The following is a 23,213-nucleotide window of genomic DNA, read 5'->3' as shown; positions in this document are numbered from 1 at the left end:
GGTCTAGCTTTAATCTCCCTGCAAGACATAAAGCAACCTGGTATTTAGTTCACCTGCAAAAGGCAGTTAGGAAACCCTAGAGGAACCTAATTAAAATGCAGCACATTTCCAAGGCACCATATCTTGCTGTGTTGCTATAGAAACAGTGGGGATTTCTGGTCACTGACCTTTAAGGGAATCTGAGGATACATTTTCATAAGGTTCATAAGAAGAGCTACTCAAGAATATTAACTGTATTTGCAGGATCAACTTTCAAAATCCCCTATGCAATCCTATCTGATTTTAGAAGTATATTCTATCAGCAAAACCTACTAGAGGCTCAAACTGGACTTTCTGAAGGAATGTTTTTTAACTGCTTCCAATATGCCATCTGTGCCACTGGATTTAAAATAATCAAAGGCAGTAGAAAAGAAACATAAAAGAAAATCTTAGATAATTAAATGGGAGACATTGAAGCTAAAATAAAATTTATAGATTTGGTGTTATAGCTAGTCTATTGCATTTTGATTTTTGAAAGTTAGCTTACTCAAAGAATAAAATATAGTATTACTATATCACAAAATACACTTAGAAAATCAAGGCTTATATAATTTGAAAATATGTTAATTCATGTACTTTCATTTGTTCATTTATAAACTCATCCATTAATAAATATGTATAATTGAAAACGTTTTATTTATACTTTAGCCATTTGATAGAAGCTAAGTACCCATGATGCAATAGGAAGGTGAAAAAGCCTGCCTTACTGTAATCTACTGTTACTATGTTGATATTTTTCTGTTCTACTGAAAGTAAATAGCTTAGTTTTAATGACATGCATAATTTAGTTATAAGGAAAGATTGATCAGGGTATTAGGAGCTCTCTAATTTCTCCTAGAATTAGAAATAAATGTCCTTATGTATGAGTATCACTTATTTTAGACATAGACACCTGAAGACTAGAAATATAGTAATAATTATATGTAGAAAAGCAAGGCTACTACCCCATTCTCTGGACTTCAGTGAGATACTGACTTACTTGTGTGTCCTCACTCTGAGAAATGGTTTGGCATTGGCCCCGTACTGATTGGACTTCTGCTTTGGCCATTTCCCAGCTCTGTGGCTATGAGAACGTTACTTAGCCTGCAGGTACTCCTGTTTGCTCATATATAAAGTGAGGACAGGAATGGAACTTAGAGCTGTTTTGAGAATAAATCAAGTTACTATTGATCAATCACATCTATGTTTGACATATAGTAACTAAACAAAGTATCTCCAATTCAAATTCCAGGGACAAAGCAAACAGGGAGATACCAGCCTGGTTGTACTCTTTCCCAAGACAGAACCCAGTAGGATGAATTCATGCCAGATAAAAAGTCATGCAGTAGACAAGGAGTCTTCACGTTTTCAGTTCGAAAGTGTGTTTTCCTTCCTCAGTGTGGATGTGGGAGGCACTATGGTTGCCCTTGAAGTGTGTGTGTGTGTGTGTGCATGCGTGCCATGAGTGCTGATCCAATGGTTACCCACTGGATGAGCCAGCATAGGGAATATCAATATCTCATGCTGGTGGGGAGCTTTGGAAAGAGATCTGACTTGGAATGTCAAACCACATATTCGATTGTTGTACTGCCAATTGTGGCCAAAGCCCATCCTGACCTGTTTTGCTAAAGTGCATGGAGCATATGAGGCTAAATAACTCAGATCTGGGGGCATGAGGTCTACAAAATAAACCTGAGAGCAAGCTAACCATCAGGCCACTTGTCAGGAAGTTGTCTCAGCAGTGGCTATGAGACAAGATTCCTGACAAGGCTTATGTGCCTTGCACTACTTTCTAAGTGCTTTGTTCAAAATAACCACTACTGGTATATATCTTCCCATGGTATTTTCTAGGCACATATTAGTGTTAGAATAGAAGGCTTCTTGTACAAAAAGATCTAATTTTCCATGTGGTTTCTTCATTAATGTATCTAATAAAACAAGAGACTTACCACTTTTTTCCAGTTTGACTACAGCAGTTTAACACTCTCTATAGTCTGTTTCCAATTATGCAAAAAGGAAAGTTTCTGTGGTGATCAGGCTTATAATCATTATATTCATCCTAACTTGCTTCCTTGCCAATGCCTAATATACATCAAATTACTCATGATTGCATATAAGCTGCCTAGCACTTCTAGAATAGTTTCTTAAAATTATATCTTCTACTGGTGACTTTTTAAAGGGACTATGCTATTTTTTCTCCTGAATAATTAAAAAATCAAAAGATTGATTTGTATAGGTCTTTTGACATGAAAATTTATTGTCAGTACCCATGTGCAGTTAACAGATCTTCCCTAATTCAAAAGAAGAAAAAGAAGGAAATAAACGTTTCTAGAGATATATCCTGGAATTCATATGTTTAGCAGAATTCAAAGGCATCCAGGAAATTTTCATAAATCTAGAGATCTTATGGCAATTCTTTGGTAGTTCCCAGAGATGTTTAAAAGGTATTTCCTAGAAGGAAAAACATTAAAAAAAAAAAAAAAGAAAATGCTAGGTTAATGTGCTAATATGCCTTATGAATATCCAAAGAGGACATCATCAAAATTATCTTATTATTATTATCTTCACTATTCTATAGAACTCAGTTTTTGTTTTTATTTATTTATTGAGGTATATAGTTGATTTACAATGTGTTAGTTTCTGCTGTACAGCAAAGTGATTCAGGTGTGTGTGTGTGTGTGTTCTTTTCCATTATGGTTTATCCTGGGATACTATGTTCCCTGTGCTATATAGTAGGATATCGTTTATCCATTCTATATATGCTAGTTTGTATTTTATTACCCCTGACTCCCAACCCTCCCCTCCCCCCTGGCAACCCTAAGACTGTTCTCTACATATGAACACATTAGTCTGTTTCATAGATAACAGCAGTTTCCTTTGTGTCGTACTTTAGATTCCACATATAACTGGTATCACACTGCATTCGTCTTTCTCTGACTGACTGAGCACGATAATCTGTAGGTTCGTCTGTGCTGTTGCCAGTGGCCTTACCCCATTCTTGTCATGGCTGAGCAGCATTTCACTATGCACACGCGCCACATCGTCATCCTCATCCCTCTTGTCAACGACCATTTAGGCTGTTTCCGTGTTTTGGCTACTGTGAATGGTTGCTATGAACATAGGGGTGTGTGTATCTTTTAGAATTATAGTGTGGTCTGGATATATGTCCAGGAGTGCAATTGCTGGCTCATAGGATAATTCTATTTTTGTTTTTTTGAAGAATCTCCATACTGTTTTCCATAGTGGTTGCACCAGCTTACATCCCCACCAACAGTGTAGGAGGGGAACCCACTTTTTTAGTATAGCCTCTTAAGGTACTAATGCATAGCAAAACAAACTTTGGACAGTGTTGCTTTAGGAAATTTCCTTAGTAAAGGGTTAATATTTCATCTCATCTTTTTTAAACACCTCTAAAATTCCTCCTCCTTCAGATGACTGTTAAGAGCTTTCAGTGAGTTGTGTTCTCATTTCATGTTGTTTATAAGCATGGTTTTATTATTAAAGTGAGAGGAGATAAAATTTTTGTAATGAGATACCATTTTATTTTAACTTTCACCATTTATATACAAACACAAGTTAATAAAACACACCACAAAACAGTAAAATTTTATAGTTAATATTTATAGGTGCATAGTTTCATGCTCATATATTTAAGTATTGTATATATTAACAAATTTCACAATACATCATTATTCTTTAGAATCATTAAAAGACACCATAAAATCTTATAATCTATGATAGTAAATCACTCACAATTTTTCAACAGCAACAAAAAAATAGTGAAGATTTAGAAATAAGTGGTAGTCACTTAGGTGTTTTTAATTTGTTTTAACATTTTATGTTTGAAGCCACAATATCCACAGCACACAAAGACCCTGCTACCATTTATTCAGTGAGAGGGAAGCACCGAAATGCTGAGTTGGTGGGGCAGGTACAGATAATCCAATCACTGCTGATGGAAGACTTCAAAACACACTGTGAAAACTTTGAGAAAAATGTCATGACTGGGCATGTTGGAACTGAGCACTTGTACAGGGTGGAACATCTTTCAGCAGGTCTCAGGAAACTGGGAGCAAAGATATCTCTTAGGCTTCGGGTTTGTAGTCCTGATACCCTTCCTAGTATAAGGAAAATCAGAAAGGCAACATGAAGTTTAGCATAAGTGACCAGTAATCAAGGGCTTCCAGGAAAATGGGATAGGACATGGCTTGCCATTTTGAAAAAAGGATATAGTCCTACAGATCTGAAACTATTCTCCTACATCCAATACAATTTTCTTTTTAACAGTTTCATCTGCCTTTCAAATACAAAAGTGAATTAATTAGGGTGGTAGTCAGATATCTGAATTCTGCTTCTAGATGTGCTGTTTAACAATCTGTGACCTGGTCCTGTAGGACAAAGCAGCTAGTCTGTCTTCTCTGACTCTCATTTTCTTCAATTAAAGCGTGAGAACTAAATCAGGTAATTTTTTATAAAGAAATTAAGACACTTAAAGATTAAAAATTTCATCTTCATCTTCAGCTTTAATTATTCCTATTTCAAAGCTCCTCCTTACCCCTCCAATATTTGAGTAACACGTACAATAAAAATATCAATGGTCTTAACCAAAGAGGCCAAATCAGTCCTCCTAAAGAACAACTCTAATAATATCAGAATCCTGCTTAAAAACAAACATGTTTTCAATACTCAAGCTGCTTTCTGAATAAAGTACAAACTTAAATGGCTAGGTTTTTCTAGTAGTTCACAAGTCATCTTGGACCAATCTCTGCAGCTTTCATTTGTCACTATTCTCAGAGCCTGAATCACATTTAATTACTCACTGTGCCTCAGACATATCCACCTGGATTCCCAGGCATGTGTGCCTTGGAGATTTTCTTGTGCAAGAATGTCCTTCCTTCATTTTGACCTGTCACATCTCCCACCCCTTCCCACCCACCTCTTCTATAAAACTTACCCCGATTGAGCTAAAAAAAAATCTTGTAAAATACTAACTTTGTGCATGGTGTATATTTTTGCCCCTGTGATGCCTCATGCATAAAAGGCAGTAATGATTGTCACGGGTATCATGATAAATAAATGAAGGGATACATTTGTATTATTTTTTAATCAAACATACTGAAGTGTAAACTCCTTGTGTTCTTGTACTAGTAAATACTCTTTTATTCTCCTTAGTGTTTAGCATTGTGCATTCATTGGGAGCCCAAAAAGTTTGTTTTGGTATTTTTCTGTATGATCTTATGGAAAATCCCAATGAACTTTTTGGCCAATCCAATATTAAAAAAAAACCCAGAATATTGGTAAAATTAGGAAAATAAACAATTTAGTCTGTTTCTACAAGTGGGAGATTATCAATATACTTTTTAAAAATGCCATGAAGAAGAACAACCCTACTAGAACACACTTTAACTCAGGTTTTAATGGTGATGTCTTATTTTGATATCAAGGTAATATTGTTCTCACTTATTTTTTTAATAATTCAATATTTTTGTTAGAAATCTATTCAGATTTTCTATTTCTTCCCAAGTCAGTCATTCATCTAAAGGTATTTTCTAATTTCCCTTCTGAAACATTTTCTATTAAAGAAACTTTAAATTATGCTGTTTAGAATGATAGACTGAAATATATCCACTATTAAAAACCATGCATTTATCATATTTCTACTCTATAATTTTGATTTACTTTTACTATGCACACATCCAGCTAGAAATGTATGGTCAATAATAATTATGTTGTCTCGGTATTTAGTTGATTTCTCTAACTTTCCATTTTGGGATTTGTTTTAGAAGGTAACGTTTCTAGTAAAATAATTCTTTAATGTAGTGATCAGCAAACTCTTTCTGTAAAGGGCCAGGCTGAAAATATTTTAGGCTATGTGGTGCACATATGGTCTCTGTCTCTGCTGCTGCCTTTTTAAAAAATAACTCTTTACAAATGTAAAAACGATTCACAGCTTGCAAGTTGTCCACACGCTGGACATCCTGGATCTGGCCAACTTGTGCACCTAGAGAGTAAGTCATTCTCTTTGAGAACAAAGGTGAGGGAAATCTGAAGGTGGCAGACTTGGGGTGCCAATGACTAGACCCAATGTTAAGCTTTTAAGCTTTCTGTCTGGAGTTTTATATGTGTAAATTCTTACCTCAGAAGGCATTTCATAAGCCTCATTGTCAGGATCCACAGGCATATCTTCCAGAATTCCTTCCTGGGAGGCTCCTTCTTCACCCTAATATTTAAATGAAAAGCAAACAAAGATTATGAAGAGGTACCGTTATTTACTTCTAAAAATCACAATCATATTTTGAAAAAAATCTTATACACAGTACTGGCAGGGATGTGGTAAAAAATGACACTCTTTAATATTACTGATAATATTCTAAACTCTACAGTGCCTTTGGTAAAACACTGACACTACATGTGTTATCTCTAAAAATGGATGATTTTTTTCTTTGCCAAGTAATTTACTATTCAGAAAACAGTCCAAAGCTAGAGAACAGAGGTGTTTTTAATAGGATCAGTGACAGAATAACAAATTATTAACCTAAATATTCTAATAGATGATGAAGAGATAGAAAAATTATCATTCAGCTATTCAATAGATAATTATGAAAGCATCTATTACTATGACATAAGTTATATGAAAATAACCTCTTTTATAATGTTTAGCAGTATGTAAGTGTTGTATATATTATAGATATAATAGGTAGAATTCAGATGCAAAAGTGAAACGGACTGGAGGAAGGCACAACAGAATATTGAGTAATATTTGTTGGGCAGTTATGCATATATTTTTGTAAGCTTTTAACTTATGTATGCTTTTATATTATAAATGGTTATATATATTTTATATTTTATTTCTAAAGATGATAAAGAAACAAAAAAACTGAAATTTCAAGATTGAAACTGTACATATTTGGAGGAGCAAAAATCAAATATTTGGTCAGAAATAGGATACCACAAATTCAACCTGAAATGGTCATGGTTTTATTATTGTTCTTCATTAAGTACCTTTTGTTGCTTTGCATTTATTCCAGAAAAGGAATTATATAAAGGAGTCACTGAAAATTGAAAAAGCAAGGAAGCAACATGAGTCTATATAGAATCTCTCAAATATATCAAATAGTCCTTCAGTCAGTGTGGTGTCTATTTAAAACTATGCCTGACGTGGGGCGCTTCCCAGCTGGTACTAAAGAACCCACCTGCCAATGCAGGGGACATAAGAAATGCAGGTTCGATCCCTGGGTCAAGAAGATCCTCTGGAGGAGGTCGTGACAATCTAATTGAGTATTCTTGCCTAGAGAATCCCATGAACAGAGGAGCCTGGCAGGCTACACTCCATAGGGTCGCACAGGGTCAGACATGACTGAAGCGGTTTTGCACCCACACGTCTGATGTAAATAACATCTCCCCATGTCTTCATCATGTGAATGACTGACAGGTAGGGAGAGGGATAAGGAAGTGGCTGACAGTGAGAAAAGGTCAAACTAAAGCCCATTCTTAAATTAGCTGGGCAGAGAATTTTATAGGTCATCCTCCTCTGCCCAACTCCTGTTTGATTGATCTAAAAAGTCCTAGTTGTTTACAAATGAAATAAGGTAATATAAACCTTCGCTAAAATACTTTACTTCTAAACATGGAGTAAAGGTGGTATTTTCAGTGTTTTGCCTTTTGTTAATGTAAAGAATACAAGTTCTGCTGATTGGTGGTTAGATATAAGGACTATAATATCACAAGACTTGAGTTCAGATCCTAGCTGCTAAAGATTCCAGATCTTTCATGATGTTGGGCATGTTTCTTAAGCTTTCTGTAAGCATCAAATAGCCTTGGTGATAAAATGGGGCAACAATACCATTTTTTCATTGGGAAGAGCCAGTGACATCATTAGCCCTCTCAGTAGTTATTTAGATTAACTTTTAGTGATAGTCAAGTATGAAGATAATAAGGTAAATTTCTTGTTACTATCATTTTAAGCTCTTGGAGCTTTATTTCTCTAACCTAATTTGTTTAAAGATTTTGATACAGACTGGACAAGTCAATATGCAGAACTGACTTGCTTTCTACCACAAATAAGGTGTTAATTGTACAACTAAGACTGGTGAATGTTATTGAATATGTGTGTCTATGTGTACTTGGGTGTGTCTGTTGCACCTTTCAAAGTTCATCCAAGTAATGAATTCTTTGGCTAGATTGGTCATGTATTGGGTTCAAGCAAAAGCTACCCCTATTAATTTTAAATAATGATTTACTTAGGTTGCAAGTATTTAATAATTACTCATTTTTAAAAGTACATGCTTTTCTGACCATGTATTTACCTAATCCTTAAAATTACACTTCAAATATCCACAGTTTTTGAAGTAAAATATGTCACTTGTGGGTCAGGGCTTGAGAAGCCATAGATATAATATTAACGAGGCCAAGTGATAAGGCAGAAATGAAGATACTTAGATAAATGGGGAAAAGTGGAAGCAAGTGAAACAAATACCATGATGGTTAATAAGTATTAAGATGGCATAAGAAGAGGCCCATATTTTCAGATGATCGTTATTCTCTAAAGGAATATATGTTGATATCACAAGTCTGATTGCTGACTTTAAATGTTGTTCTTTAGAGAATAAGACTATTGGTTTCATTAAAATAAAACACATTAATAAGCTATCATTAAGATATTTACCTGTATTACATTACATGAAATAGAAATAGCTCATAGACCTCCCATGAGGCAGAATATCCTTAACCACTTCCCAAGAAAATCTGGATTTAAAGAGGTTTAGTAATTTGCTCAAACTAGCACAGGTGACTCTAGACTCTGTGCCATTAACCACTATCCTGAACTACTTCCCCAAAAGAATTTTGGAATTCAAAATGTTTTATCTATAGATTGTAGAAACTGAGCAATAGGAAATTCTGTCATATCCCTGACTATGCCTTGACTCTTCCTTTAGGACCCAGTTAACAGTCTATTCCTTGTAAACAAAATTGTCTTATAACTTGATTACTGAAACCCATCAAAGTTTATTCACAAGCATTATATCTTCTATGGGCCTGTTGTACCCTTCATACTATAAAAGTTTACCCAGAGGGAAAAAAAGAACAAAAAGTATTAGTCAAAACACAAGTGAGAGTTGCCTTTGTTTATCAAAACCCTGATAAATTCTCTAGTGTGTAAAAAAAAAAGAAAAACAACAGAGAAACTAGTGAGGGTTAAGGAAATAGTGGGGATGAAGTGGCAGTATAAAAGAGAATTACTCAAAATTCTTTAAAATAAGGGTTATGCTGCTCAATTGCCTATTTTCTGTCCAGTATTGTGCTGCAGTATAATTTCACCATCCTACTATATTCTTCACACATAGCCTATTGGCTCTAAATATTCATTAAAGTGCTACCCAGGGGTCAGAATAGGATGGGGGCGTATGAGGAAAGCACAGCACAGGTAGGAGTTGGACTGCATAATTGGAAGGAAGCTGTGGTACATATACACAATGGAGTATTACTCAGCCGTAAAAAAGAATTCATTTGAATCAGTTCTGATGAGATGGATGAAACTGGAGCCGATTATACAGAGTGAAGTAAGCCAGAAAGAAAAACACCAATACAGTATACTAACACATATATATGGAATTTAGGAAGATGGCAATGACGACCCTGTATGCAAGACAGGGAAAGAGACACAGATGTGTATAACGGACCTTTGGACTCAGAGGGAGAGGGTGGGATGATTTGGGAGAATGACATTCTAACATGTATATTATCATGTAAGAATTGAATCGCCAGTCTATGTCTGACGCAGGATGCAGCATGCTTGGGGCTGGTGCATGGGGATGACCCAGAGAGATGTTATGGGGAGGGAGGTGAGAGGGGGGTTCATGTTTGGGAACGCATGTAAGAATTAAAGATTTTAAAATTAAAAAAATAAATAAATAAATAAAAAATAAAAATTTTCAAAAAAAAAAAAACAACAACAACAAAAAAAACATAAGCTCTCTGAAAAAAAAAAAGAATTAAAGATATTAAAATTTAAAAAATAAAAAACCGAAAAAAAAAAAAAAAGAATCGACCAGGAAAAATGTGTCACAGGAAAATCATCAAACATGTATCTTGCCTTTCCGGTAAAAACTGTACCTAGGGTAAAACTGTACCTATGCAAACCTAGACAGCATATTCAAAAGCAGAGACATTACTTTGCCAACAAAGGTCCGTCTAGTCAAGGCTATGGCTTTTCCAGTGGTCATGTATGGATGTGAGAGTTGGGCTGTGAAGAAAGCTGAGTGCCGAAGAATTGAAGCTTTTGAACTGTGGTGTTGGAGAAGACTCTTGAGAGTCCCTTGGACTGCAAGGAGATCCAACCAGTCCATTCTACAGGAGATCAGTCCTGGGTGTTCCCTGGAAGGAATGATGCTAAAGCTGAAACTCCAGTACTTTGGCCACCTCATGTGAAGAGTTGACACATTGGAAAGGACTCTGATGCTGGGAGGGATTGGGGGCAGGAGGAGAGGGGGACGACAGAGGACAAGATGGATGGATGGCATCACCGACTCGATGGATGTGAGTTTTAGTGAACTCCGGGAGTTGGTAATGGATAGGGAGGACTGGCGTGCTGTGATTCATGGGGTGGCAAAGAGTTGGACACGACTGAGCGACTAAACTGAACTGAGGGTAATCAAATAGTTGGCCACAGGTTTTCTTTATACAGATACCGTCTTTTCTTCTAAGAAAGGAATGAATTAGAATTCTATCACCTTTTTTACAGGGGATCTAGGCAAGGATCACTAACGGCTTGCCAATGTGACATGAAGAGATATAACCGCATACATGTGCCTGATGGCAGACATATCAACACCAATAAAAATATCTTTGCCAAACATTAGAATTCACTGAAACCTAAATATCACTAGAGCTGACAGTTTACAGCAAATACAAAGGACTGAAAACCAAGTCCACATCACTGGATGCAATCAGCAACTTTTGGACTGTGGGAAACGATACAGGACAAATAACTACTTCAACAAGTAAGTATTGCAAGAAAAACAAGTTTTGGGAAACCTATAAAGTGGACTTGAGAGAGCATTAGAAAATTACAATTTAAGAATCTTATTTCAGTCTTATTTGGAATCCTCGTTTAAGAAAATGAGAAACAAACATGAGAGGGGAGAATTTCAACGTTGCTTTGGATATTTAATTAAGGAGTTACTGTTTATTTTTAAAATGTAATATTGGGGTTTTACTTAAAGAAATTCTTTAAATTAAAAAAATAATCAAAAGTTTTTAGATCAAAGAAGATATCTGGGTATTTGCTTGGAAATTATGTGGTTTGGATGGACAGAATTGAGTAGGCTATATAAGAAACAGGAGTCTATGTGATAGTGATTGGCTGCATTTAAAGGGAAGCAGGATATGTACCCTAAAATATGACACTTTGACAGGTGGATTACTTGAAGTGAAGGCAGTCAAGGCCCACCAGACTCTGGAGTAGCTTTTTACCTCCTCCATAACTGCCAAAAAGAGCATGGATTAGAGGCCTGTACCAGAAAGAGCTCTTACCAGAGATAACTTTTTTTTTTTTAATCTGAAAGCTTCATCTGCATGGTGGGGCAAACATCTGATTACCAGACATCTGTTCTTCTCATCTTCCTGTGAACTGCCCTCCTCCCCTTTGCAACTCTGGCCTCTATCCTATTCTTTAGCTCTGGGTAGTATATAAGCCTCAATTGCCTGACTGCCTTTGAGTTTCATGTTTGTGGGGCTCCCATATGTATAAAATCAAATTTGTATTTCTCCTGTGAATCTGTCTTATGTCAAAATTTAGTTACGAGACCAACCAAAGAACCTATAAGGAATGAAAGGAAAATTTTTCCTCCCCAGTAGTCTGGCGCCCAAAGTGGGGCTCTGCTTTGGCTGGACATCTTTTGTTCCATGGCTGGTACAGCTGAGAGATCCTGGAAGCTCTGGTAGAAGGTAAGAGTTCTTACCACATCAGTTTCCTGGGTCTCTGCCTGCAGGATGTGGTGGAAATAAGAGTAGGGAGAGTTCTTTTCTTTTTCGAGATTTAGATTAGCAGGAGAAAATATTTGTGTGAACCACTATCTTTGGTATAGTGACTCTGGTAAAGATTTCTTATGAATATTCTTGTTTTCTTTTGTGCTGTTTGTCATAAAGAGGATAATCATAGGGTTGAATATAGGCACAGATCCCATAAGCTTGTTTTTTAAACTGGTCTCACAGACTGGTGAGTTCATTGTTCTCACTAGGCTGGTGTCTCTTTAGACAAGTTCTGCTGTGTTTCCCCTATATTAAAAAACAACAACAGATAAAGTATTCTTTCTGTTTTGCTCAGCCACATCTGCCTGTTTCAACTTCCCTTTCCTGTTAAGATCTGCAGAGAATAACTCTGTCCAGATCACTAGGCCCAGGATATAAAGAATACTTGTGTAAATCTTGAAAGCCAGGAAGTTAATTTAACACAATCACTTGGGCTGGCTTCACTGATCCTTACAACAACTCCTACTTTTCCAGGGCCCTGTAATTGAGTTGGGTTCTGCTGGCTTCAGGCTTTCCTATGCAATGCAAATATATTCTGGTCCCCCAATGCAAAGAACTGGTGTTTATGGATGGCAGTAGTTCTAGTAAATAACAAAGTCCTTTTACCTCCACTTTCACAGATTTAGAGAGGCATTAAAAAGATTAGTTGCACGTTCACAGTCCCATTTACAGGGACTCTGATTCGCTTCTAAGATGTATTCTCCCAACCATAAACATTATTTTGGATATAATGTAGTTAACAGAGAAAACAGACAGTTCCCTATGGGGAGAAGGGGCATTCTTAAAGAAGAAACAGATGACCCAGGCCCTCCTAAATAATCAGGGAAAGGCCCAGTATTCAGGGGCTAAGAGAAGCAATAGTTGAGGTTTTTCCTCCTGAGGTGAGTTGGTCGAAGATTGAATTGTACAGTCAGGGGAGAAAAAAAGAAAAACATTAAAAACTTTATTCAGAAGTTTAACAGACATATGGCGTTAAACCCTGGACTCCAGAACATAGAAATCTTTTGATTTCCACCTTCTTTGGAAATCTCCTTGACATAAGGGAGCAAATTAAGATAATGTATTTGAATGGGTGAACCAGCCATTTGATATCACTCAGGCTGCAACCCAACTCCTCGAGGAATTAAAATCAACAGCCCTTGTCTAATAAACCTTCACAAAACCAGAAATGCACCTCTAAAAAACAATGCAAAATACACCTATCTTTTACCAACCTCCAAACTTCCCCTTTTGATCTCAAAATGCTTGCACACACTGTAAAAGATCAAGACATTGAAACAAGTGTTCTAAAAAGAAGAAAATAGTAATTATGCTAGACTTTGGATCATAAACACACTCCCAAACTCCTTGGAGACATCATGCATTCTTTGTCACTTAAAGAAGTAAATCTTCCATATCTTTCAAATGTAAACACCCAAGGGAGATAACTAATACATAGCCCACAATCATCTGAGACAGAAGTAAACAAGGGGGGATGGAGAAAAGGTTTTTGAAAATACAAACTGCTATAAATTTTCCCTTCCTCAAAATTTAGTACACAGCTCCCATACGATTACTTGTCAAGGACAAATATGAATCTTAAAAGTCTTCTCCACAAAAATTAGTAAAATGCTTTAGCCATTTGAGTAGGTGAACTTCACTTGTTCCACCTTCCAGAGACACAATTTGGATTCAGCTGTTACTTATGAACTAGTGAGCTCTGTTCTGTTGTATCTGATTCGTGGCTACAATTTTGGGATGGAAGCTATCTGTTCACTACAAATTGGCACTTGCCATCTACCTCTACAAGGATTAAATCACATGCTGCAGCAGCTGCTAATTTTCAACACACCCTGAAAAGAGTTCAGGGTGGAGAGCAGAGATGAGGCAGTCTGTGCTCTGGGAAAACTCGCAGGACAGGTCTTTAGATAGATATTTTCAGCAGCCGATTTTTATTAAGCCCAATTCTTATATCTCCTTATGCCTAGAAAAAGCACTAAAATCTTTCATGGTGATGCCTGTTTGTTGTGACTAGCAGAAAGCTTCTGAAAAATATGTGTCTGATTGTATGTCTCTCTCCCTTCACCAAAATCACATATATACTGACCATTCCCCTGCTTCTTTACAGCAGTTTCTCAAAGCTATCTGTGGTTCTGTCTCTCAGACTTGCAGTACTCATTCTGCGCCCAAATAAAACTTAGCTTCTAAAAAATGTACAACCTGAGCTGCGAGTTGACATACAGGATCTCTGTCTGTGTATTTATATACATCTATAGATGTATGTTATGCATATGTGATATTTTTCTACTGGAAGGTATAGCTACAATTACTTTGTTAAAAAAAAAACAACTGACTTTAACTGGCTTAAAAAAATATGCACTTATTAATTTATATATTTCTAAACCCTGAGAAATAAGACACTAATCCAAATGCTTTCCAAGTTCATGTGGTCTGTGGTAATCTTTGATAAATAAAACTAGTTTACAAAAAAAAAAAAAAAACCTAGTTTAAATTTGTCAGTTTAATTAAAATAGGCATATCTTCAGAGCTTTCTACCTAGGTTTACTAATAGTCAAATAAGCTCATATTATCTCTGTTACAGAATTTATCAGAAGGAAAAATAACCTAAGATGATGGCTTGCTGCTTTAATGTCTCATCTTATGAGTATTCTAAACATGGTTATTAAAAACAAGTGAATTAAATAATTGTAACGGAGATACAAATTTTAAGTGAACTTTTCAAAAATAATTATGTTTTACTATATGTCCTAAATCTCTTTGGTAATTTAGAGTTTTGCTATATTAAGTTAAATGATGGAAATTCATTGAGGTCATTTCCAAAGTAGGTAAAAGAGAGAAACATCAATTATTGGTTTTCACTTCTTCTTATAGAGAAATTAAAGATATTTGCACCTGTCAGTAACATGTCTTGCGCCATATTTAAAAAAAAATTGTACTATGAGAAAGTGTACGCTTCTAGAAATTATGCAATATACTCCTAAAACGCTAATCTATGGAATATTAGTCTGACAATTCACACTTTCTTACGTTTTCATTAGATATTAATATTTCCAAGACTTAAGAATTATAATTAATATATGTAATTAAAACTCTGCAAGAAGGTAAGATGTGTTTGAGAAAAGGTATGAAGTATAGAGATATGATTTATTAAGGGGAAAAGACTAATTTTGTCCTAAAGTAACAATTATTTCTCTTATTTTCTGCTTTTTCATTTTGAAACTAAATGGATATACAAAGTTGAGAAGAAAAGTGGGGAGGGAAGAAGAAAAGAGAATTTTGCCTTGTGTAGTTAAGTTGGATAACATTGAATAAATTTATATATCTTTTCAAGAATAAGCTTTAATAACAATTAGCATATGCCTATTTATGTAAAATTTTCTTTCATCTGTTACAACAACAAGATTTCCTTAGCCTACTGGTGTGCCCTTTGTAAGACTGTGAAAGGTTTCTCATTACCCTTTTAAGTAATCTGACTAGAATAAAGATTCTATATTTTATCAAAATCATTTCTTGTGCTTCATGTTATATTTACAAGTATTTGATTACTTAAGAAAACTGAGTCTTCTCTATCAAAAGAGCTATTTTTTTTAACAGCTATATAACTTTCTGTATCTGCCTGCAAAGTATTTTGTTGTTACTTTGGTTATGTGGATAACTAAATATTATATCACAATGATCTATGATCCTTGAATTCCCCATATCATACTCTAAATGAAATATTTTTGCCCTTGAAATAATTGGCATTTTCAAGAGTGTCCCTGAAACAGCTCTAAAGATTTATTCTCTCATATATATATATGAGGATGTTAAACATTGTTTATTTGATATTTAAATTACATGGTAAGCATTGTCAGGCAGGAAGTAATACTAAATCTTCTTTGAGCTATATTTCTCTAGATGTATGTTATTAATGTGTACTCCAGAAATTGTGTGCAATTCTTAAAAATATAACATTTTCAGTCATAATTCCAATTACCTAAAAATGTCATAAAAATAATCAAATTTCCTTATCAATTGCATTATAATGAATTCTCATTAAATCTTTATGACTTTTTCTTTTGTGATTAATAAACACCTTCTCTTTTACTCTAGTGCTTTGGGAAAAGTGTACCTGCAAAAGTGCTTCACCTTTAAGAGGACTCCTGGAAAAGTACTGATTTCTGATACTTTCCAATCATACCATGGAACAGACTCAAGACTTCGAAAATAAACTATGGTACCAATGGGAAAAGATGGGAGGGAAGGGATAAACTGGGAGTTTGGATTACCATGTACATATTACTATAGATAAAATAATCAACAAAGGCTTACTGTATAGCCCAGGGAATTATACTCAATACTCTGTAATAACCTATATGGGAAAAGTATCTTGAAAAAGAATAGATACATGTATAACTAAACAACTTTGCAGTATACCTGAAACTAACACAATATTGTAAATCTACTCTGCTGCTGCTGCTGCTGAGTCACTTCAGTCGTGTCCGACTCTGTGCGACCCTATAGACGGCAGCCCACCAGGCTCCCCCGTCCCTGGGATTCTCCAGGCAAGAACACTGGAGTGAGTTGCCATTTCCTCCTCCAATGCATGAGAGTGAAAAGTGAAAGTGAAGTCGCTCAGTCGTGTCCAACTCCTAGCGACCCCATGGACTGCAGCCTACCAGGCTCCTCTGTCCATGGGATTTTCCAGGCAAGAGTACTGGAGTGGGGTGCCATTGCCTTCTCCTCTACTGCAGTATAAAACTGGACATGGAACAACAGACTGGCTCCCAATAGGGAAAGATGTGCATTAAGGCTGTATATTGTCACCCTGCTTATTTAACTTACATGCAGAGTACATCATGAAAAATGCTGGGCTGAATGAAGCCCAACCTGGAATCAAGATTGCCAGGAGAAACATCAATAACCTCAGATATGCAGAAGACATCACTCTTATGGCAGAAAGTCAAGAACTGAAGAGCCTCTTAATAAAAATGAAAGAGGAGAGTGAAAAGTTGGCTTAAAACTCAACATTTAGAAAACTAAGATTATGGCATCTGGTCCCATCACTTCATGGCAAATAAATGAAGAAACAGTGGGGGGAAAAAAGGATTTAGATAGGGCCTTGTACCAGAAAGAGAGCTTTAACCAGAGGTAACTTTCAGATAAATTTTATTTTATCTGCGAGGCAAAGCAAACATCTGATTATCAAACATCTGCTCTTTGCCTCTTTCAGTGAATCTCTTCCTCCCCTTTGAAGCTGCAGGTCCCTATTCTTTAGCTTAGGATAGTGTATGAATTTCAATTTCCTGGCTGCTTTTGAATCTTGTATCTTTGTGGAGATCCCACCTGTACAAAATTAAATGTGTTTCTCCTGGCACTATGTTTTATGTCAATTTATTTATTAGACCAGCCAAAGAAACTAGAGGGGAAGAAGCAAAAATTTTTCTGCCCATTTTCCATCTTTAATTTTTGTAAGTTTTTAAAAGTATGTGTTCATTTCAATAGCTTTTCTGTTTTCTGAATATGATTATTTTAAATTTCTCAACTCCATAGTATTAATATATATTTAAGCATAGTAAAACATTTGGTAACTATTCCAAGAAAATATAACAAGAAACATTTCAGAGAGTCACTAGTTATAACTTTACTCAGGTACCTGTATATTTACTGTTGTATAAACCTACCTCTAAAAAACTGAGTGTTATTTAGAAAGATCTCAACATAGTTCAACTCATCTAGAACTGTACCTAAGTATGCATTGAATGCTATAAAAGGAACCTTGAAATTTTGTAGTTTATGGATATTAAAGCCTTGTTTTTAAAACAATCATATTTGATAATGTGAAATGCAGCTTCTATTCATTTTTACCACAAAAGAAAAAAAAAACAACAAACATAATAAATGTTGAACACCTTTGAAAAAACATTCTGTTCCATTTTTATGTTAATGATGTATAAACTCAGAACATGTTAGGGTAATAAAATACAGGATAAAACTATATGGATTATGATATATGCCTGCATGTTTAGGAAGAGAATCTGTGTTCTATAGGTTCTATAGGGTAGTATATATAGATGTGGTAAAACAATACCTTTATTCTAATAATACCATTTCCAGAATATCTCTGGCCTCCTTTTAAAAATGGGATTGCTCTAAGGATGTCAACATATTGTACATGTAGTATCTCACCTCTGCCCACAAACCTTGGAAATAAAAAAGGTTATCAAAAATATTACAGTGGTACAGCCCTCCATTGCTAATGAGCAAAGATACAGACTTATGAGAAGCTGCATGGAGCAGAAATGGTTGTGACTGACCTTTCCCACTATAGGACACAAATTCATGTTATTTTTAAAATGGAGCTCTTCTGTCAAATAGCTGATATATAACCAATTACCAACTGATGCGTGTCTAGCTGAATTCTTTATAAAACAAATCATAAAATGAGACTTAACTGATAATACTTTATAGGAAACCAGCCAAGGAAGACAGAGAAGCATATCAGCTTAGGGAGACAAGACACAGCGGATCACTCAGCCCTTTCAACTCAGTTACATACAGAGAGGGCTAAGAACTGCATTATTTGTGTAGTGAGTTAGATGTAAAAGAGAATGAGTAAGTGGAAGGGCAAGGCATTGACAGGAATTAAAGAGTGATAGACCTGGTACAGTCATAAAGACAAAGCTATAATTACAGCATTTTGAATGTTTTTGCACTGTTATTTCAATAGAGTAGTATTTTAGATTTTGTTGAAATTGTTTTCTTCTTGAAAAGTTCAAGTTTTTATAACATACTGCCATTTTATGCTTTAGATCTCCTAGTCCATAATCTTTCCATGAGCTTTCATTACTAATTTGTATAAGATATGGTTTAAGATAAAAGAAAGCACACATACACACAACTCTAGACCACTGATTATCTCTGGGGTTATCTCCTGAGACCATCTTAAATCTCCTAATTAAAAAGTGTAGCTGCAGCACATCATTTTCATCACAAATTGCACTTGCTACCAACAAGCAAAATTAGCAAGAGGCTGAGTGAAGATGGGGCTCCTGGTCATCTGTTAGGCTTTCTTATTAGCAAATGACCTACACACCTCATTAGCTGTGTTAGATACCTATTGAGATTGTCTCAGCAAATTTACAAATTACTGTGTAATCAACCATCTGGATCACTTGGGGTTAGTCACACTGATGAACACCATTAAATCATATAGTAAGACAATATATTATATACACATACAAAGAAAATTCATACCTACAAAGAAATGTTTTCAGATTAAAAATGCAATTCTAAGACTCCACAGAAAAACTACTAGAACTGATAAATGAATTTGGCAAGGTAGCCAGATACAAGATTAACATACAGAAATTGGATGCATTTCTTTACCCTAATAATGAAATAACAGAAAGGAAATGTGAAAAAAAAAAACCTTTAAAACTGCACCCCCCAAAAAAAAATACTTAGAATAAACCTGACCAAGGAACTGAAAGAACAAAGGAAATCAAAGATTATCCAAAGAAATGGGAAGATATCCCATGGTCTTCAATAGGAAGAATTAATATTGTTAAAATAGCAATATTACACAAAGCAATCTATAGATTTAATGCAAACCCTATCAAATTATCCATGGCATTTTTCACAGAACTAGAATAATCCCAAAATTCATATGGAACCATAAAAGACCCAGAATCTAAGCAATCCTGAGGAAAAAAGGAAAAGCAGGAGGTATAATTCTCTCAGACTTCAGACAATACTACAGAGATACAATAATCAAAACAGCATGCTCTTGGCACAGAAACAGACATATGGATCAATGGAACAGAATAGACAGCCCAGAAATAAACCTACACTCCCACAGTCAATTAAAATTAGATAAAAGAGGCGAGAATATAAAATGGGAAAAAGACATTCTCTTCAAGTGGTGCTGGCTAAGTTAGACAGCTGTATGTGGATCAGTGAAGTTAGTACACACTGTCACACCATGCACAAAAATAAAGTGATTTAGACTTAAATATCTCCAGTACTCTTGCCTGGAAAATCCCATGGACAGAGGAGCCTGGTAGGCTGCAGTCCATGGGGTCACGAAGAGTGGGACACGACTGAGCGACTTCACTTTCACTTTTCACTTTCATGCACTGGAGAGGGAAATGGCAACCCACTCCAGTGTTCTTGCCTGGAGAATCCCAGGGATGGGGGAGCCTGGTGGGCTGCTGTCTATAGGGTCGCACAGAGTCGGACACGACTGAAGTGACTCAGCAGCAGCAGCAGCAGACTTAAATATAAGACAAAACACCATAAAACTCCTAGAAGAGATCACAGGCAAAACACTCTCTAACATAAACTGAACCACTATTTTCTTTGGTCAATCTCCCAAGAAAATAGAAATAATAACAAAAACAAATGGGACCTGATCAGGCTTAAAGTTTTTGCATAGCAAAGGAAATCATAAAAAAATGAAAAGGCAACCTGCAGAATGGGAGAAAATATTTGCAAATGATGTGCCAAACAGGGTTTAATTTCCAAAACACACAAACAGCTCATACAACTCAACAACAACAAACAAACCCAATTAAAAAATGGGCAGAAGTCCTAAATAGACATTTCTCCAAAGAAGTAGTACAGCTTACCAACAGGAACATGAAAAGATGCTCAACACAGCTAATTATTAGAGAAATGCAAATCAAAACTACAACAAGGTGCCACCTCACACCAGTCAGAATGGCCATCATTAAAAAGTCTCCAAATAACAAATCCTACAGAGGATGTAGAGAAAAGGGAACCCTCTTAGCATTATTGGTGAGAATGTAAGTTGGTGCAGCCACTATGGAAAACAGTAAGGAGGTTCCTCAGAAAATTAAAAACAGAATATATGATCCAGCAATCCCACTCCTGGGCATATATCCAGACAACAATATAATTCAAAAAGATATATGTGCCCCTGTGTTCATAGAGAACTATTCACAACAGCTAACACACCGAAACAGCGTAAATGTCCATCAACAGATGAACGCATAAAGAAGATGTACATAATGTATTACCACTGTACAATGTATGTACATAATGGAATACCACTGAGCTATATAAAGGATGAAATCATGCCATGTGCTGCAACATGGATGCAACTAGGGATTATCATACCAAGTGAACTAAGGCAGAAGGAGAAATACAAACGCCACATGATAGCACGTATATATGGAATCTAAAACATGGCGCAAATGAAGCTGTCGATGAAACAGAAACAGACTCACAGACATGGAGAGCAGACTTGTGGGTGCCAAGGGAAGGTGGGGAGGGATGGACCATGATTCTGGGGTTAGTGGATGCAAACTGTTATGTATAGAATAGATAAACAACAAGGTCCTATTGTATAGCACAGAAAACTATATTCAGTATTCTCGGATAAACCATAATGGAAAATAAAATTTTAAACAACATGTATGTGTGTAACTGAATCACTTTGCTGTACAGAAGAAATTAACATAGTAAATCAGTAATACTTCAATTAAAAATAAAATGAAAATCTATTATAAATAATAGTTTTAGAGAAACCAATCTGATTTTGAAATAAGTACCTAGAAATTGATCATGCTCTATTTTGGATTATATATTATCATATTTACTCATTTTCTTGCCTTTTGCTTTTCTAATTCTTTCTTTAGTCTTGGCACTCCTTTCACAAAGAAAGAGAAAGGGAACAGATGAAATGAAAACTAGTTTGTTTTTAAGAGGTTTATGAGTAGAAGAGAGAGTAAAGCTAACATATTAAATCAATTTTAGTGCTATTCTTTGGGGGTTCTTTATCAGTATTCCTGAATCCAGCTTTAAATATATTCAGCCATAAACTATAAAATAATTAGTCTGGAAATCAGGAATCTGTGTGAAATCATTTTTGAGAAGAAATTTTCCTTCTATAGCAAAGAGGTAGTATTCTATCTTAAATCTTCATCCTTGGTAAGCATAACAAGTAGTTCAGTAAAACTGCCATATTTATGAAGTTCAGTTCAGTTCAATCGCTCAGTCGTGTCCGACTCTTCGTGACCCTATGAATCGCAGCATGCCAGGCCTCCCTGTCTATCACCAACTCCCGGAGTTCACTCAGACTCACGTCCATCGAGTCAGGGATGCCATCCAGCCATCTCATCCTCTGTCGTCCCCTTCTCCTCCTGCCCCCAATCCCTCCCAGCATCAGAGTCTTTTCCAATGAGTCAACTCATTTTTATGAAAGTGGCATGTAATTAGCTGACTCACCTAATATGACTTCATAGCAAAGCAACAATTGCCAGCTTTTCTCATGTTACTTGGATATAGATCTAGCTGCAAATACTCATATACAATAGGGAGTCTGGGAATAAAGTAGTTTCAGTTTTCAGGTCCAAAGATTAATCCTCTTCTTCCATTAATAAAATATTTTATGTCTAAATATATATTTATATTTGCTTATTACTTAAATCTGCATGGATGGAGTTCTTGAAGAGCTTCCACTTAGGAAGTGCTTGAATAAGACATCATCAGTATGAAAGTGGGTCAGACTTAGGAAGATCAACTCTTCTGTTGAGCTAAGAAGGAACCAGTCCTTTCACCTTTGCAATGCATTGATATTTGGCGGCAAGTCTTAAAACTAGTGGGAAGATCCGCTGGAGAAGGAAACAGCAACCCCCTCCAGTCTTCTTACCAAGAAAATTACATGGAAAGAGAAGTCTTGCGGGCCACATTCCATAGGGTCACAAAGAGTTGGACACATGTGAGCAGCATATATTCATGCACTTAAAACTAGCAACTGGAAGAGGAATCAGTGGAGAGGGTAGATTTTGGCCTTAAGAAGCCTCACTAAGAACAAAGCTAGTGGAGATGATGGAATTCCAGCTGAGCTATTTCAAATCCTAAAAGATGATCCTGTGAAAGTGCTGCACTAAGTATGCCAGCAAATTTGGACAACTCAGCAGTGGCCACAGGACTGGAAATGGTCAGTTTTCATTCCAATCCCAAAGAAAAGCAATGCCAAATGTTTAAACAACCACACAATTGCACTCATCTCATGTGCTAGCAAAGTCATGCTCAAAATTCTTCAAGATAGGCTTCAATAGCACTTCAACTGAGAACTTCCAGATGTTCAAGCTGGATTTAGAAAAGGCAAAGGAACCAGAGATCAAATGGCCAACATCCATTGGATCACAGAAAAAAAA

The 23,213-nt window shown here is 35.9% G+C and overlaps 1 protein-coding gene across 5 annotated transcripts in view; it reads right to left on the bottom strand.

Annotated features, from left to right (window-relative positions):
• Positions 1-3,537: 3,537 nt before the first annotated feature.
• The window catches only part of SNCA (synuclein alpha), a 155,336-nt gene continuing 135,660 nt past the window's right edge, over positions 3,538-23,213 (bottom strand). For all 5 annotated transcript variants that reach the window (XM_069593704.1, XM_069593705.1, XM_069593707.1 and 2 more), the window contains exons 5-6: positions 6,155-6,238; positions 3,538-4,136 (exon numbers count right to left, since the gene is read on the bottom strand). In XM_069593704.1, coding sequence (XP_069449805.1) covers positions 4,104-4,136; positions 6,155-6,238 — 117 coding nt within the window. In that variant the 3' untranslated portion in view covers positions 3,538-4,103. The remainder of the gene's footprint in view (positions 4,137-6,154; positions 6,239-23,213) is intronic.

This window comes from Ovis canadensis, chromosome 6 (genome assembly GCF_042477335.2).
Source record: "Ovis canadensis isolate MfBH-ARS-UI-01 breed Bighorn chromosome 6, ARS-UI_OviCan_v2, whole genome shotgun sequence".
Taxonomy (NCBI): Eukaryota; Metazoa; Chordata; class Mammalia; order Artiodactyla; family Bovidae; genus Ovis; species Ovis canadensis.
This window is presented reverse-complemented; position numbering and strand designations above follow the sequence as displayed.